This window comes from Phodopus roborovskii, unplaced genomic scaffold, assembly GCF_943737965.1.
Source record: "Phodopus roborovskii unplaced genomic scaffold, PHOROB, whole genome shotgun sequence".
NCBI classification, from domain to species: Eukaryota; Metazoa; Chordata; class Mammalia; order Rodentia; family Cricetidae; genus Phodopus; species Phodopus roborovskii.
Genome location: NW_026126448.1, coordinates 9,345,799 through 9,363,095, shown reverse-complemented (window position 1 = coordinate 9,363,095; position 17,297 = coordinate 9,345,799). Strand labels below are relative to the sequence as shown.

The 17,297-nt window shown below is 48.9% G+C and overlaps 1 protein-coding gene across 1 annotated transcript; it reads right to left on the bottom strand.

The window, feature by feature from the left end:
- Positions 1 to 11,615: 11,615 nt before the first annotated feature.
- Positions 11,616 to 15,868, bottom strand: Cldn19 (claudin 19). The gene is made up of 5 exons (XM_051188645.1): positions 15,594 to 15,868; positions 14,378 to 14,542; positions 14,204 to 14,288; positions 12,419 to 12,571; positions 11,616 to 11,688 (listed from the first exon to the last, which is right to left on the bottom strand). Exons 1-5 carry the CDS (start codon positions 15,814 to 15,816, stop codon positions 11,640 to 11,642), a joined length of 675 nt encoding a protein of 224 aa, XP_051044602.1. The 5' UTR covers positions 15,817 to 15,868; the 3' UTR covers positions 11,616 to 11,639.
- Positions 15,869 to 17,297: the final 1,429 nt, after the last annotated feature.

Below are 17,297 nucleotides of genomic sequence, written 5' to 3'. Positions count from 1 at the left end.
ATAGCTGGGCAATGTGGTTGTCAGTCAATAAACCCCAGCATTTCAGAGGCAGAGGCAGGCAGATTTCTGTGAGTTGAAGCCAGCCTGATCTACATAGTGAATTCTAGAACAACTAGGGCTATAGAGAAATCCTGTCTCAAAAAAAATTTTTTTTTTTGTTTTGAAACTATACAGTGGTTACCAAGAGAAGGTGACATAGGCTTCTTATGACAAGGAACATAATCAAGAAGTCCAATTGCTATGAAATTTGCCACATTTGCCAAGGACCCAGGCTTCCTGAGTGAGGCCTTGCTGATGGAGGTGTTTTTAAGGCAAATGTCTTTCTAGACCTGAGGTAACCTTGGCAGCAACTGCCCCCAAGAATCTCATGATGGCCTTCCCAGGAAGATAAATTCTCTTTTTTTTTTTTTTTTTTTTTTTTTTTTTAATTTATTTTTTTACTTAGGTGGTATGAATAAGAAATGGCTCCCATAATTTGCATACTTGGTCCCCAGTTAATGGTACTGTTTGAGGTATGGCTGCTTCTGTAAATTGCCTTGGTCATGATGGTTTATCATGGCAATAGGAAAGTAATTAATACAGGCTGGAACCCCAGCACATAGATAGAATGGTCCTGCCCCCATTAAGGGTATGTATGTGAGATTCGTGGGTTCAAATACCCAGACAGGTTTGTAGGTCAGAGCAGAACATTGGGTGTCTTCTACTGCTATGTGCTTTAACTACTTTGGGACAAAGTCTCTCCAGACTAGAATAGAAGCTCATCATTAAGTTAGCTAGTCAGCAAACTCCCAGCGATGGAATCACAAGGCATACACAGTGGGGCTGGCTTTTTACACACATGCTGGGATCCAGACTGGTGCTTACAGAGCACATACATGCTCCTGTCCACTGAGCCTCTCCCCAACCCTTTGGTGCGTTTTCCCCTCTTTAATGAACTCAGTCTAGAAACTCATTCAGGAGACTGAAGAACTGGCTTTGCAGTTAGGGTGGCCAAATCTTCCAGAGGACCAAGGTTTGATGCCCAGCACCCATGTGGCAGCTTAACTGTAATTCCTGTTCCAGGGGATCTGACACCTTCATACATAAATAGCATGAATGATAATAATAATAGTAATAATAATAAACCAGACATATTAGGGTTCAAACTAAAGAACAGAAAAGCAAAGCAGCCAAGCCACTAGAGAGTTCTTACCCCTTCCAAGGCTCAGTCCTGTCCTCAGAGTGACTGCAGACTGTAATGCTCTCCACCACTTGACTGCTGTCCACTGAGCTGCTCCTCAGACTCAGACTGCTTTGAGTTCCTGTCTTACATACCTCTCCCATGCTGGGATCAAAGTGTGAGCTCTGTTTTTCTCTTAGACTGATTTACTCTCAGGAAACCTAGAGTGGCCTTGAACTCACAGTGATCCATCTGCCTCTGTCTCTTGAGTGCTGGGATTAAAGGTGTGGCCACCGCTGCCTGTCTTATGGCTAACTTTGGTTCTGCACTCTGATCTTCAAGCCAGCTTTATTAGATCATAAGCAGTCAAAACGCCATGTACATTTGAAAAAGGTGGGGAGGATGGAGAGATGGCTCAGCAGTTAAGAGCCTGGCTGATCTTCTAGAGGACCTGGGTTCAATTCCTAGCACCCACATGGCAGCTCAACACTGTCTATAATTCCAACTCCAGGAGTTCCAACACCTTCACACAGACACACATATAAGAAAAGTACCAGTGCACATAAAATAAACTCCTTCAGGTATGCCCATCACATTGTCTCCTGGGTTATTCTAGACTCTGTCAAGTATTGACAGTCTTTTTGTTTGTCTGTTTGGTTTTGGTTTTGGAGACAGGGTTTCTCTGTATTGTTTCGGAGCCTGCCCTGGAACAGCTCTGTAGACCAGGCTGGCCTCGAACTCACAGAGATCTGCTTGCCTCTGCCCCCCCTTGTGCTGGGATGAAAGGTGTGCGCCACCACAGCCTGCTTAAGTAGTGACAGTCTTAACTGTCACAGGTGCCTCCACTAACAGTGCCCCCTTACACTTGCTCACTCTGCCTTTGCTTCCCCATTTCCTTTCAGACATTCCTCAGTAAGATTCTCACTCTGGCCTTCTTGAGGGCCTATTGCTTGCAGTGCCCAGACTCCAAAGGAATCATGGTAGAGTGAGGAAATGGGGGCTGGGGACAGCCCTGTGTTTGAGCCCATAGCCCCGTGTGGTGATGCATGCCTGCAGTTCTGGCACTGGGGAGGGAGAGGTGGAGGATCAAGGGCATCCTTGGCTACAGTCGTTCATTGCCAGCCTGGGATTTATGAGGCCTGTGTCAAAAGAGAGATGAAGCTTCTCGGAAGCTGAGTAGCAGCAGTCAGAACATGAATACCCAGAACTGGATACCGCTGAGAATCGATCTCTTTTGTTGAAATTAAGATGTCAATTCAGTCTGGAGTGTTGTGACTTCATGATGTTACATGTAACCCCTCAGTAACCACCAGAAAAATAGGTATTATGTATATATAGAAGGAAAAGTGGTTTTGTTTTGGTTTTTTGGTGTTTTCCAGACAGGGTTTCTATGGAGCTTTGCAGCATGTTCTAAAACTTGCTCTGTAGATCAGGCTGGCCTCTGCCTCCCAAGTGCTGGGATTAAGGGTTTGTACCACCACTGCCTAGCAGAAAAGTGGTTTTTATCATTTTACTGTGAAAACAACTAAATGTAAAAGAAAATAGGGAGTGGGCTTTAAGGAACATAGAAAAATAGCAAGAGTTAAGTGCCCCATCGTGGCTTAATACGGATGGGGAAAAACAGATAGGCTGAATAGATGCTTATTCAGGGAGAAATAACTTACAACAGAGACAGATGAACACTAGCAGGTTCCTGGTCCCAAGGATGCCACCGGATGCTCTCTGTCCCTGTCCAGCAAGCAAGAAAGTATTCCAGACCTAGTTCTCCCAGGTCATGTCTGCCCCTGTCCCCACCCCCCAATGGACGTGGTCAGTGCCACAGGTGGGACAAAGTGAATGTCTCACTACAGTGCCCCTCACCAAGAAGTGAGTTTAAAGGCTCCAATCAAATGACAGAATTTAATGGATAACAGCAATGATCTAGTTATATGTTGCTTACAGTAGACTCCCATTACATTTTGAGACAAAAATGAGGGAAAGGATGAAAAAAAGTCCATACACATACTTAATTGGAAGAGACCAAAAGTGGTTAGTCCAAGTGTGGTGAGGCCAGAAGTTGACATCTGGTGCCTCAGTCCTCCACCATTGTTTAGGGTGGATCTGTTTGTTTTCTTTGAAGCAGGGTACCTCACTGTACATGCAGCTGCTGACTCAGCTGTGCTGGTTGGTCAGCAGTCTGTCCCCTTGGATTTTTGTGTGGTGCTGAAGACCCAGATCCTCTTGCTTATGCAGCAGGCAATTTTATCAACTGTGTATCTCCCTAGCCTGACATGCCATATTGACTTAGCAAAAATATACTTCAAATCAAGAGAGTTAACAATGAGATGAAGGAGTTGCCTTAGTGGGTAAAAACTGAGCAAGCCTGACCACTCAAGTTTGATTCCCAGAACCACATCAAAGCCAGATGTGGTAGCATGTGTCTGTGATACCATACTGGGAGATGTGGGGCTGAGACAGGAGAATTGCCTGGATGCCTGTGGGCCAACTCTGCTGGACTAAGTACATAGCACAGCACCAGAAACCACAGACCCTTCCTCAAAACAAGGTGGTAAAAAGAATGGACCGGGAAGTTGTCCTCTGACCACACACACTGTGTTACACATGTCTACATACATACAAACACAGTAAAGACTTTATAAGACATGATGAAGTGATGCTATATTTTAATAAGCTCCAAGATAGCCAGGAGAAATAGCTTTTTTATAAAAACCTTCATATGAATGGCTGTTTTACCTGCATCTCTTGTGTACCTGGTGCCTGCAGAGGCCAGAAGAGGTTGTCTGGAACCCTAGAACTCTGGAGCTGCCAATGGTTATAAGAATCAAATTCAAGTCTTCTGGAAGAACACCAGTGCTCTTCATCTTATTATGTGTGTGGGTATATGCAGGTGCCGTGAAGGCCAGAGGTATCAGCTACCTTGCTTGTAGGGTCTTTCCAGACCCCTAAGATAGCTCTTATACCCAGTGTCTTTTCTGGTCATAGAACAGGGAAATCAGAAATCAGCAAAAGAAGGAAAATTGGGCCAGGCAATGGTGGTACACGCCTTTTATCCCAGGCAACTCTCTGAATTCAAGGCCAGCCTAATCTACAAAGTGAGTTCCAGGACAGCCAAGGCTACACAGAAAAACCTTGTCTCAGAAAAAAAAAAAAAGGTCAGAAAATGGGGCTGGGGAGATGACACAATAAAATGTACCATGCAAGCATGAGGACCTGAGTTCAGATTGCCCACACCTGCATGCAAAGATTCATATCAGGGGTAGCAGAGAGAGGAAGGTCTCTGATGCTCACTGGCCATCTAGCCAAACTGATAAGCTCCAGTTTGAGAGAGACTCTGTCTCAAAAACTAAGGTGAAGAGCATCAGATACTCTGTCAACCTCTGGCCTTTCTCTCTCTCTCTCACACACACACACACACAAACACACAAACACACACACTTGCTCACATAATAATAATATTTATATATATCCAAGTTTAAGTACTTTAAAAATCAGATCTCAAATAAATAACAAATAAATAATGTGGCATCTCAAAGTCTTAAAAAACTTGAACAATCCAACCCAAAGCAGAAGATGGCAAAAAGTAATAAGACAGAAATTGTGGAAATATAAACAAAAAGAACAATGAGCAGGGTAGATTAAAGAGTTAATTCTTTGAAAAAGTAAGATTGACAAATGAGAGAGAAGACCCATGATGGAGGATGTCCTACTGTATATATGTTTCTCTTATTGGTTGATGAATAAAACACTGATTGGTCAGTAGCCAGCCAGGAAGCAAAGGGGTGGCTACCAGACCAGAAGGCTGGGGAGAGGAAGGCAGAAAGAGGTGTGGAGAGATGCCAGGGGGCCAAAGGAGTAACATGCCAGATTATAGGTAAGCCACAGCCTCATGGCAATGCACAGGTTATTGGAAATGGGTTAATAATTAAGACAGAGCTAGCCAATAAGCCTGAGCCATTGACCAAAACATTTTATTCTTATTATACGTCTTTGTCTTTGTGTGTTTATTTGGGACGAAGTGGCTGTGGGGCCAGGCGGGACAGAAACCTCCATCTTCAGACCCAAATTAATATAATTAGAAACTGAAAGATATTTCTAGAGATTCCGATAAAATCCAGAGGTTTATGAAGGGATATTTTGAAAACATATTTTAAAAATCTGGAAAATATAGAAGAAATAAGTTTCTAGACTTATGATCTACCAACAATTAAACCAAATGAATAGGGCCAGCAAGTGGCTCACCTTATGACCTCAGTTTGATCCCTAGTATCCCTATGGTGGATGGAGCATACTGACTCTTGCAAGTCATCCTCTGACATCCACCACTCATGTGCCATGGCATGTGTCACAGGCATAATACACACACTCATCCACAAAATAAAACTTTAAATCAGGAGGGTATAAGTAACTTCAATGGGAAACTTCCTTCACTTGGGTGAAGATAGCCTCCAGAGTGGGGAACCATCACTGAGAACTGATCTCAGGACAGAAATAACATCTATAACATATAAAGATCTGTGAAATTTAAATGCTGGAAGAGAAAGCAGTCGTGTAGTGGCTTGTGCTACCACCACCCCACACAAGCGCCTTTACCACTGAGCATCTCACCAGTCCCTGTCTTAGGATTTTGAACAAACTTTATTTCTTTTTTAAAAATTAATTTATTTTTATTTTCCGTGTCCATGTGTGTAGTTGGAAGTTTTTCTCTGTCTCACCTAATCCCACTGGACCAGTTTCTCTCCCATCCACCAGGCTGCCGAATCCCCTTGTGAAATAACACCCTGAGGCTTAATATCAATTACAATTGTTTGGCCAATGGCTCAGGCTTATTACTGGCTAGCTCCCTCTTATAAATGAACCCATTTCTATTAATCTATGTATTGCCACAAGGCTGAGGCTTACTGGTAATGCTCCGGCATGTTACTCTGTTAGCAGCTACATGGTGTCCCATGACTCCCCGCCTTCTTTCTGTCTTTAATTGTAGCTATATTTTGCCTGGCCAGTTTTCAAAACAGCCTTATTCACCAACCAATAAAAGCAACACATATTCGCAGCATACAGAAGGATCTCCCATATCACATGTGTTTTGATTGCATGTATGTATGTGCATCGGGTGTGTGCCTGGTTCCTGTCAGAGGTCAGAAGAAGGTATCAGATACACTACAACTGTAGTTACAGATGATTGTGAGCCACCATGTGGGTCCTAGGACTCAACCTGGACTCTCAGCAAGAACAACAAATGCCCTAAACTGCTGGGCCATCTCTCCAGCCATTTTTCCCTCCTTCCTCCTCCTGCTTTTGTGGTGGCTGTCATTTTGAGCCAGGGTCTCATGGATCCCAGGTGGCCTCAAATTGACTGCAGTAGAGGAGGCTGGAAACTGGTCTTGAACTTCTGATCTTTCTGCCTCCACCTCCCACGTGCTGGAATCACAGCCATGTGCTCCCAGTTTCCATAAGACCATGGTGAAAAAGGGAATTGACCCTGATGCTCAGGGTTGCTCTCACCCTAGACATGCTGGTTCTTCTCTCAGAAGCCACTGAGAGCCCTGAATATTGACCTCGAGGAGGGGAAAATTCAGACAGCCTCATCAAGTGGGGCAAGCCTTAAAACTACCTTATACTTTGAGTTAGGGACCTCCATGAACAGTTAGTTCATATTAGGCATTTAAACTGACACTCACAAAGTGAGGGCCTGAGGATCTAAAGAGCCGATCTTGAAATAAAGCTGTTCCTGGATTGCTTGTGCCTTGAGACATCTAAAGCAAGCTACTGAAGGAAAACACCATTGTGCTGGGTTTACATTGTTGCTATGAATGTTTTTCCACACATCAAATACAGCACCAGTTTAAGATACATACAAAGGTCACCACATGAACTAAGAAACAAGACATGAGCTAGGCCTAGCAGGAAAAACATCAGAAAAGGAGCCATGGAATCCAGATACCAAATGTCAGAAGGTAAAGCTGCTGTGCAACAAATTCCTAGTAGGAAGAGAGCTAGAAAAGTGGCAGCTGTATGAGCTGCACTGTGTGGACCATCCTGAAGCACATTGAGTTACCCTCAGTAACTCAGCGTGTGACAAGGACCTGCAGAGAAATGAACCAGCTGGCTATCTATGATCAGAAAAATACTATGTCCAAGGAAAAATCAATAGGCACGTTTAAAGGCTGACTAAACATAGTTAAAGATAAAGTTAGCTCACTGAAAGATTGCAGAAGACCTCAGTCTGAGCTAACATTTCACACTGAGGTAGGGAGGTTGCTTCACGGAAGTAATCATTTGGGCTGAAACAAAGAGACCCTAATGACTCCACCAGAAAACTCTCAGAACTGATCAACAGTTCATCTAAGTGGCAGGATACAAAATCAACCAACAATAAGCAGTAGCTTTCCTGTATACAAATAAATATAAGCATGCGGGAAAAGAAACCAGGAAAACAGTTCTGCTCACCATAGCTTAAAGAAACAACTGAAGAAACCTAACCAAAGAACTTGAAGACTTGTCCAATAGAAACTTTAAAACACAAGAGACAAAATGAAGACACTAGGTTTCCCTGTGCTCGTAGATTGGAAACATTAAAAGAAAATGGCTATCCTATCGAGAGTAATCAGCAGATTCATTACAACCCCCATCAAAATCCCAAAGCCATTCTTCACAGATATAGAAAACCAAAAACAAAAATACAAAAAACAGTGCTAAAAATTCTTGTGGAGAAGGTGGGATGCAGCTCACTTGGTAGAATGCTCATCTAGCATGAACAAAGCCCAAGGCTTGGCCCTAAACCTTAGCACTACAGGAAGCAGGAATAGCAGCAATGCCTGAAATCCCAACACTCAGGAGCTGTATCCAGGGTAATCACAAATTTTTGGACCCTGTCTGTGCTGGCTGCTGCTTCCAGAGGACCCAAGTTCAGTTCCTAGCATCCACTTCACCTGACTTATAACCATCTGTAACTCCAGTTCCAGGGGTTCTAGCACCCCACCCTCTTTCAGACTCTATGGATACCTGCACTCACTGGCAGCATACATCCATACAAACACATACGCATAAATAACTTTTTTTTTTTTTTTTTCTGGGCACTTGGGGCAGAGGAGGTGAGTCTGAGGCCAATCTGGTCTACAGTGTAGGTTCTAGGCTAGGGAGGGCAACATAGTGCAATCCTATCTCAGAATGACAAATTTTCCAAACAAAGTTAAACAGGATTCACTATCCTAAAGAGCAAAGGATGCAGGGAATTCCCATCTTAAGAAGGAAGAACCTTGCCGGGCAGTGGTGGCACATACTTTTAGTCCCAGCACTCAGGAGGCAGAGGTAGGTGGATCCCTGTGAATTTAAGGCCAGCCTGGCCTACAGAGTGAGGACAGGCTCCAGAGCAATACAGAAAAACCCTGTCTCAAAAAAAAAAAAAAAAAAAAAAAACAGACAAACAAAAAACAAAACAACCAAAAAACTCAAACCCACAGCTCTTTTCTTTTTATTTATTTAGGTTTTTCGAGACAGAGTTTCTCTGTGACTTTGGAACCTGTCCTGGAACTCACTCTTGTAGACCAGGCTGGTCTTGAACTCAGAGACATTTGCCTGCTTCTGCCTCCTGAGTGCTGGGATTAAAGACATGTGCCGCCTCAGCCAGGCTGCTTCAGAATTTCTTGACTTCAACATGCTGTCATCAACATGGAGGTCCTGTCAAAATGCCATGGGAAAGCCTGTGTGGGGACTGAGATGGTGAATGGCTTACAGCCAGCCAGATGATACAACGAAGGAGCCCGAGGAGCTGAGAGACTCTTGTATCAAGTGGCTTTATTCCTTGTTCAAGTCGAGGATGATGACAGATGCAACCAGGAAACACTGGAGGTCTTTTCAAACTTTTTATTTATTTGGTTTCATTAGCAAACATTCAAAGAGAGGGGCAGAGTGGACCCTGTCAGGGGATCAGGGGATGACACTTCCCGATGCCATAGCTTTCCTTGCCCATGAATGAACTTGTTCTAAGAAACATTAAAGCAAATCCAGCCATTGTTTCAATTTCACCTCTACCAGATAAGGATCAAAAAAAAAAAAAAAAAAAAAAAAAAGAAAAGAAATAAAGTTTACACTCAGCATCATTATTACACAAAGGGACAGTATTGTGTAGCACAAAAATAATGTCTTGAAATTGTTTCTTAGCCATCTGTCATATTCTTGTTTTTCAAGCTTCTCAGCCTATAGCTTCCCGATCTGTTCTCCCTGGACCTGGGACTTCAGGAACCAAGATGCATGGGTATGGTTCTTAAATGTACAACTTGCTAATTTCACTTCTGGGATTCTGTGTACTAACACGCAATGGCAACAGCTTTAGAACCGCCCCTTTTGTATCTGAGCTCATCTTCCCCAGTCTCTGCGGGATCCCTCAGCCTTGAGGTCAGAACAGTAAGCCTTAGCGTCCACATTTGAATGGGGTCACTTCAGGAGATGCCTGGGAGATTTCATTCCCTAAACTTTTAGCTTTAAACTCCTTCAGTTTCTCCCACACACTTCCTTCCCACCCTCAGTACCTCATGGTTTTAATTGGTATATAAATTGGTTTCGTAATTCATTAGGGTGTGTGACCCTCTGCCCTTCCAGTCCCCAGCTTGGTAGAATGTGCTCCCTTTAATGGAGGGACAGATTATGCCACCCCCCTTCCAGGTCCTGTCCTTGCATGGAGCTCTCTCCTCCCCCCTCACAGCCCTGCCCCTGACAACCACCCGAATGTTGCTGGTTCATTCTGCCTCCACATTCCCCCACAAGTTTTGAGCCCCTTAGCCCTTAGTCTCTTAAGAGGGGACACAAAGCTTCCTGCCAATGTCACAACCAAATGCCAAGGGCTGTTAAACACTGCATCTGGGGAGGGGACATCTCTGTTGCACTTGGCTCATAAGTTTCAAACTCTGTGTTTGTCAGTCTGCATGTGACAGGATTCAAAGTCAAAATCATTAAGCACAAAGGGACATTGATGGGAAGGATGTGGGCGTCTCCTGCAAGGGTCTGGACTCCGGAAAGGCAGGAGGTGAATGAGATTTCCTTTCTAGTCTTGTCTCTCCCCCACCTTCTTCTGCTAGGCTCCTTCCGCCCTCTACAGACCACTCAGATGGTCAGAGTGTAGGCCTCAAGGAGGTAACCCTACTGTGAACTGCACACTGCAAAAGAACTGTGTGGATTATGATGCTGAGGTCCACCACATCAACCAAGTCTTTGTGTCTGGGTGCAGGCTGGGCATCCACTTCTAAGTGACTCCAATGTGCACCGAAGGCCAAGAACCACCTGATGGTTTCAGGCACCCAGAGAGGACGCCCCTGTGGACCTCACAGCTCAAGGGGTCCCTCACTAGGGAAAACTGTTTAGGATCAGAGGTATCCAAGGGGGCTGACAGTTGCCTTGGATCAGAAGATTAACTGATTAGCAATTTAGCAGGAATGTCATTGTCTGACCACAGCCGCTCTCGGGCACCGGCTCCCCTCCTCCCACTCCACTGTCAGATGTAGTGCTTTGGTCTTTGCACCTCAAGACTGCACAGTCAGTCTTAAACAAGAAGCTGAGCAGGGCTCTGGGGCGATATGGTCGTTGACTAGAAGTGGAAGAAGTCGGCGCTAGCTGGCTAGCTAGGAAGGCATGTGGGAAACGAGAAGGACAGTGGTGGATGCCTCTTCCCAGGAAGGGACAGACCTGGAGTTCAGGGAGAGGCTGAGTGGCAGAACCCTGAGAGCAAAGGCAGGGGCCAGCACACTCTGGATGGGGCCATTGAGGGTAAAGGGCACTGCTGGACCTTTGCAGATCTTTCGTTTCCCTTAGTTCCTCCGAGGACTTTACCTCTTCTAGAAGGTCATACCCAGACCTCAGGACCCAAAGCCCTGTCCCCTGGCTGCACTTCAGGGCAAAGAAGCTCTGACTATCATTGTAGGATTAAGGTGAGAGCTGAGCTGAGCTTTGGAGCTGGCACAGCACAGTCCTGATGTGATGTCCCTCTCCATCCCCTTCTTCACTGAGGGAGCTCCTACATTGTCCCCTCACTTGGCTGTGACCCAAGTTGGGCCATACAGAGACTGTCCTTTTCCTGAAGAGGGCTTCCAAGGAGGGCCTAGAACATTTTACCTATGGGATGGTCTCCATGCCAGGGTCTCCCTCACCCTGAGGTCCTGTACCCTTACTAGGCCAGGCGTTAGGTGCCCTGTAGGAGTAGATGTGGCTTCCCCTCATGCAAGTCCTGGTACCAAACTCCAAGGCAGGGCAGGCAGAGATACAGAGCAGGAACCCTAAGTGCTCCCTGCTTGTTCTGCCTGTGTCCTGGAACCCACCTCCATAGCCCTAGGAGTTGGCTCTGACCTCTCTAGTCCAGACCCCACCCTAGGCGCGTGGGAACAGAGGATGAGGTCACACTTGGGGCTGAATGTTCACTTTTCTTTCCAAAAAATATCAAACACACAGTCTAGATGTGGTAGTGGGGAGGGCCTGGCTGGGAACCTGGACTTTACACACCCAGGGGGCCCTTGATGGAGGCGGGCAATTTAACAACAGGTCTGCAAGTCAAAAGAGAAAAGGCTGGTTAGTGGGATGAGCAAAGGTAAAGGAGACAGGGGCTGTGCAGTCAGGCCCAGGCACGGCACCAGATTCTTATGGCAGCCCTGCCTGGGGCCCATTCCTGGGGATGACTGAGACAGTCTGACCTTGTGACCTGTACAGGCACCCAAACAATGTTGGGCAATTAACTGCTAGAGCCTGAGGCCTGCCCTCACAGACAAGAGAGTCACACTTCCAGGTCTCTCTGAAGCTCCATGTCCTTGTGTGTGATGTAGGGGACAGTCCTTAGCCTTGAGAATTTCCTCTGTATGGTTGCTGTGAGTAGCTGCTGGCCCAAAGTGCTTTGTATGCGCTGAGATCCTTCTGTTGCTGTGAGATCCTCAGGGTCCAGCACATAGAAGGCAGGTGGCCCCTTCACTGAATAAGTGGGCTGCTGAGGGAGCTGGTAACTAAGTGTCTAAGGCCCTGTGTACTCATTCTGGTGTAGACAGAGCAGACCTGGGTCTTACTGGGGGATATGTGTCGTCTGGGTCTTGCTTCTGATCTCTGAGTATCTTGAGTCTGGGATTCAGAGTCTGTTGAGGACCAGATGTTTGGAGCTCCAGACTGAGTTCAAGGAATCTGTACCCTACCTACCCTTGCCCAGGGTATCATGTCAGCTGCCTGGAGTTCTGGGCAAGAGGGTTTCTGGACAAATGGGCTTGGCAGGGCAGGCAGACTCAGACGTACTCTCGGGCAGCAGTTGAGGGTCCAGAGCGGTAGGGCTGCGGGATGCTGTTGGCTCTCTCAGGCTCTGGGCATGTGCAGCAAAGAAAGGAGCCCCCCAGCATGGCCAGGCCAGCAGAGGCCCAGCCGACGAACAGAGCTGGGCCAAATTCATACCTGTAAGAGGTAGGGAGGACTATATCAGGTTGCAAAACCCAGCCCTGCCTGGCCCCTACCCACTTGGGGGTCCTTCCCCTGAATCAGCGCCTGGGAGAAAGAAGATAACACACAAGGAATTTACAGGCTTCTTCCTTCTTTCCAAACAACCTAGAGTGAGTGCTCGCCCTGCCTCCCTCCCCACTAGCATGTCAGGGGACGAAGCTCAAGTCTTCAAGTCTGGATGGGCAGCTCAGGCTCATTTCCTCATCTGGCTGGTGGAGGGAAGAATACAGAGATCTGTCTGGATGCAATGGAACAGTCTGCTGTCTCCTTCTCCCGTCATGGTCTGGTCTACAGACCAGCTTCCGGCCAGGGCAGCTCTTCACTGCCCTCTGGGGATTGTTCCTCTTCTGCCTGGCCCTCTGGGCCAGCTCTGCCATCCAGCCTGGCTCTTCCAGGGCTTTCCCACCTCTGTGCCTTGGTACAGGTCTTCCCCATAGAACGCCTTCCCAGCTCCTTCTCTACCTTCAGGACCCAGTTCATATGGAGCCTCCTGATGGGGGACTTGCCTTGTTGTTCCCCTTCACCCCTCATCACCCCACCCCCCACCAGAAGGAAGGGTCCTTTGATCTGCCCCCCCCCCAGGCCTGACAGAGGCTTGACTGTTCTCAGGACCCAACCCAGGCAGCCCAGGAGTCCTGAAGTCCTAGTCCTAGCTTGGCTCCTTGGGTTAGACCTTGCACAGCAAGTCTTTGTGCTGTCTGCTCAACCGGACATAATTCTCTTATCTGAATTCTCCTCTGTTTTCTTCATGGAGCCTCCCCATAGAGACGGCCTAAGCATCCTTCATCCCCCTCCGCCCCAGAGGTGGCAGGATAACTGGACTGGGAACTATCGTTTTCTTTGCTCCTGGCTGGGCTGAGAGCAAGGGAAGAACCAGGTACACTCAGGCCCTTCCCCTGCCGCTCCACCCCCTAAGCCTTTAACCCTACAAATTATGACCAAATTAGCTCCCAAGTATATGGCCTGCTTCCCGCTGCTACCTCCCTCACCCAAAGCCCTCTGCTGGAGGCAAAGGCAACAGCTGCTCGGCGGTGCAGACCTCCTCACAGCTCCCTCTTACACAGCAGAGGGCAGCTGCAGCCTCACCCAGGGCGAGGAGCAAATCCTCATAGCTGCTGGCTTCTTACCATAGCCACCCATTTTCTCCAGTCTCATATTACCAGTGCGCCCCCCCCCCCCCCCCCGCATTCTACTGCCTCCTCTAGGAAGCCATCTTGACCTTTGCCACCAGCAGAAGTAAAGCAGCCCAGCTGTACTGAGCCCTGAATCTCTTCCCTCATTACCCTTTGGATCCTCAGAACCACAGAAAGGCTGGTTCCGGCTTGAAAAGGTTAAGTCACAAGTGACCTAAGTCACCTGGCAGGAACATAGAGCTAGACTTCAGACCCAGAGCTAGGGCACTGGGCTCCTCAGGGGCCTGGCTGCACCAGGATGTCCTCATCAGGTCTCCAGTCCCTCCCAAGGGCCTAGTCACACCCTATGTGACTCTTCTTTCTGGGAAACAAGCTGGGGCCTATTCCTCATTTCCAAGTGACAACTGGGGCCAGGGGAGGGCAGATAAGAAGGAGGCCCAGCTCTGGCACTCACCTGGCATTGATAGGTGTGCTGGGGTTGAAGAATTCCTGGGTCACCAGGGTAGCATACCATGAGACAGCAGTCAAAGTACATAGACCTAAGGACCAAGTAGGGGTGCTCAGCTCTGCCTGGCCCAGAGGTGGGCTAGCTGCATGGGCGAGAATGGGGAGGAGGCAGGGCACTCACCGGCCAAGAGGAAGAGGGCACCCCCTGAGATGGCCACACGGCCCTTGGCGATGGGGTTACTGTCTCCGACTCGAGTACACTTCATGCCCACGACACTGAGCACCATGGCCACAAAGCCCAGGAGCACCGCCACTACCATCAGGGCCCTCGCTGACTGGATATGACCTGGAACACAGAGAAAGGACTGAGCAGGAGAGGGGAACTTGGAGGGGGTGGCAAAACGGAGGAGTTGGATCTGGGTAGGAGGAACCCAGTGTGGAGGGGCTTGAGTAGAAGCCCAAAGGGGTCTGACTACTTGCCTGCTTGTGAAAGAGACAGTGAGTGTTTGAGAACAGGGTGTGGGGGTGATTTCCCGCTAGCCCTTGCTGGCTCCTCTCTGTGGTGCCGAGGGATGGAATAGTTTGAATTTGCTCTTCTGCTGCCTTGTCTCAGACCTGTTGCACCATCAAGCAGCAGGATACAGGGCTGGGTGCTGCCCAGGATTGCCGGAGGAAGGGCTGAGAGTGTGTGAGGCCTACCTAAGGCCAGCTTGGTCCCCAGCAGCAGCCCTGTCAATCATCCATGGAGCTGTACGCCTGTTTCTCTGAGTGTGCTGGTCAGTTCTAGGCTGCAGACAGCCTTAGGTCCCCGAAGGACCTGCAGAGCCCCGGTGGAGTGCAGGTGGGAGGGCCCCCAAGGTCAGAGCTGTAACAGTGACTATAAGCAGTTTGATGGTTGAAATGCCACATCCCAGGAGCAGGTGTGTGTGTGTGTGTGTGTGTGTGTGTGTGTGTGTGAATGTGTGTATGTGTATGGTATGTATTCTGTTCTGATGTTTTGTGTCTATGTAGGGTGTGTGCACGGGTCTGTTAACATAGAATATGGAGAGAAGAGAAGCAAATGATGTTAACAGACTTAAGGAGCCAGACCCTTATCTCGGCCCACCCTCCCATGTCCTATGTACTAGTGTCCTGGTTAAACAAGAGAACATCAGAGTGCAAAGGTGAGTGGTGAGGTTATGGGGTTAGGACAGGGAGCCCAGGCTGCCAGCCTCTTGTGCTCATGCCTCCCCCAGAGCCCAGAGCCCTGGCCGGCCTAGACTCTCCAAGTGTACACAGGACGGCAGTTAGGGAATCACACAGGGGTTGGAGTGTGCCACCCAGTGCTGAGGGCAGGCTGTGAGAAAGCATGTGCTAGACCTCCCCAGCCCCCTCCCAGGCTCCTGCCTGAAGCCTACCGTCCAGGGCCAGAAGTGAATCATAGAGCTTGCATTGGACCTGCCCGGTGCTCTGAGAGGCGCAAGACATCCACAGCCCTTCGTAGAGGCCCACGGCAGTGATGATGGCATCACCTGCATAGGAGGACTGCTTCCACTGCGGCAGGGCGGTGCTGGCGATGATGCCTACCCAGCCACCCAGGGCTAGGAAGTAGCCCAGGAGCTGGAGGCCTGAGTTGGCCATGGCCTAGTGAGGAGTCTGAGGGTTCCAGGGCTCAGAGATGGGCCAGGGTCTTGGGGAGTGCTGTAGTCATGGTGAGAAGGACAGCTGAAGCAGGGGAGCTAAGTGGCACAGGAAGAGGGTAGGAGAGGGGATGGTTGGCTGGCCAGCCACAGAGTCAGACCAGCAAAGGCAGTGGCTGCTGGATTCCAGAATGCAGGGGGCGGCCCAGGGGCTGGAAAAGGCCAAAACCCGCCCACAGCCAGTCCCCAGCAGAGCTCTTGCCCAGCTTCTAGCGGGATGGAGGGCGGGACCTAGTGCCCAAGGTGGGGTATCCTAGCCCTCCCGGCCTCAAGAGCAAGAAAGGGAGGGGCTCAGAGGAGTGACTCTTCCCCTCTCAAGGTCTTTCCAACCAGGGAAACCCCTTCAGGAGTGTGATTCCAGTGAGACTTTTTCTAATCACTATTGCAAGATCCAGCTCAGTGGATAGCTGCTGTGCTTTCATCCCTGATATGAACATGGGGTTTCTTGCCCACTCCTTGAGGATGGATAAGGGGGAAAGGAAAAAGATTCTAGTTACAGCAGGAAAATCTAGAGGTGTGTGTGTGTGTGTGTGCGCGCGCGTGTGTGTGTGTGTGTGTGTGTGTGTGCGCGCGCGCGCGTGCTGGATATGGAAACCAGGCTTTGCACATGTTAGGCAAGCGCTCTACCACTGAGCTATATTCCCTAGAGTTAGTTTTTGGTAGGGGCTCTGAGGCAGGTAGAGACTAGGTGAGAGCTGAGATGTTGGGGAGAAGAGTCCTGGGTACCTGGAAGCCATGTGTTTGGTCTTAAACCAGCAGACATGTGCTGTAGGGTCTGTTTGGGATCCGAGGAGTCAAAAGAGGGACCCCACAGTTACTAGGCCAGCAGTGGCTGCAGGCCAGCCTTAGATGCAGTGGAGAGCTAGGGAGCCCTGCACCATGCTGGCCCGGGCCAGGAGGAAGAACTGCTCAGCCAGTTAATCCCTTTGCTGGCTGGCTCAGCAGCTCCTGCTGGGACCTGAGACAGCCCAGGGGCCCCTAGCTCCAGAACAGCCTGGCAGGGGCAGTGGCCTCTGCACATTCCTGGGGTTCAGGCTGTCCCCTCCTAGACCCCTGTCTGCCCCTTCTCACTCAGCCCTCAGGAACAGGGAATGTTTAACTCCCCTGGGTCTCATTAGTAATCCTCTCACGTTCGTTTCAGCCCCACAGGCTTGGCATGGGTGCAGGAGAAATGTCACACCCCTGCTCCCACTCCAGCCAGCCTCCCAGCCACCTCCCTGCATCCCATGCATCCCACTGCCTTTCCAGAGCTGCAACACGGCCAGTTTCCTCCCCCACAGCCTCAGCCCCCGCTGCAGGGACAAACCCACAGCCTGCTGCCTTGCATTCTTCACGTGGGTGCCTGGCACTGTCAGACAATGGCAAGCCTGTGTGCCCGATCAGGGCGTGGGCCCTGGTATGGACTGCAGCTCCAAGATAGGA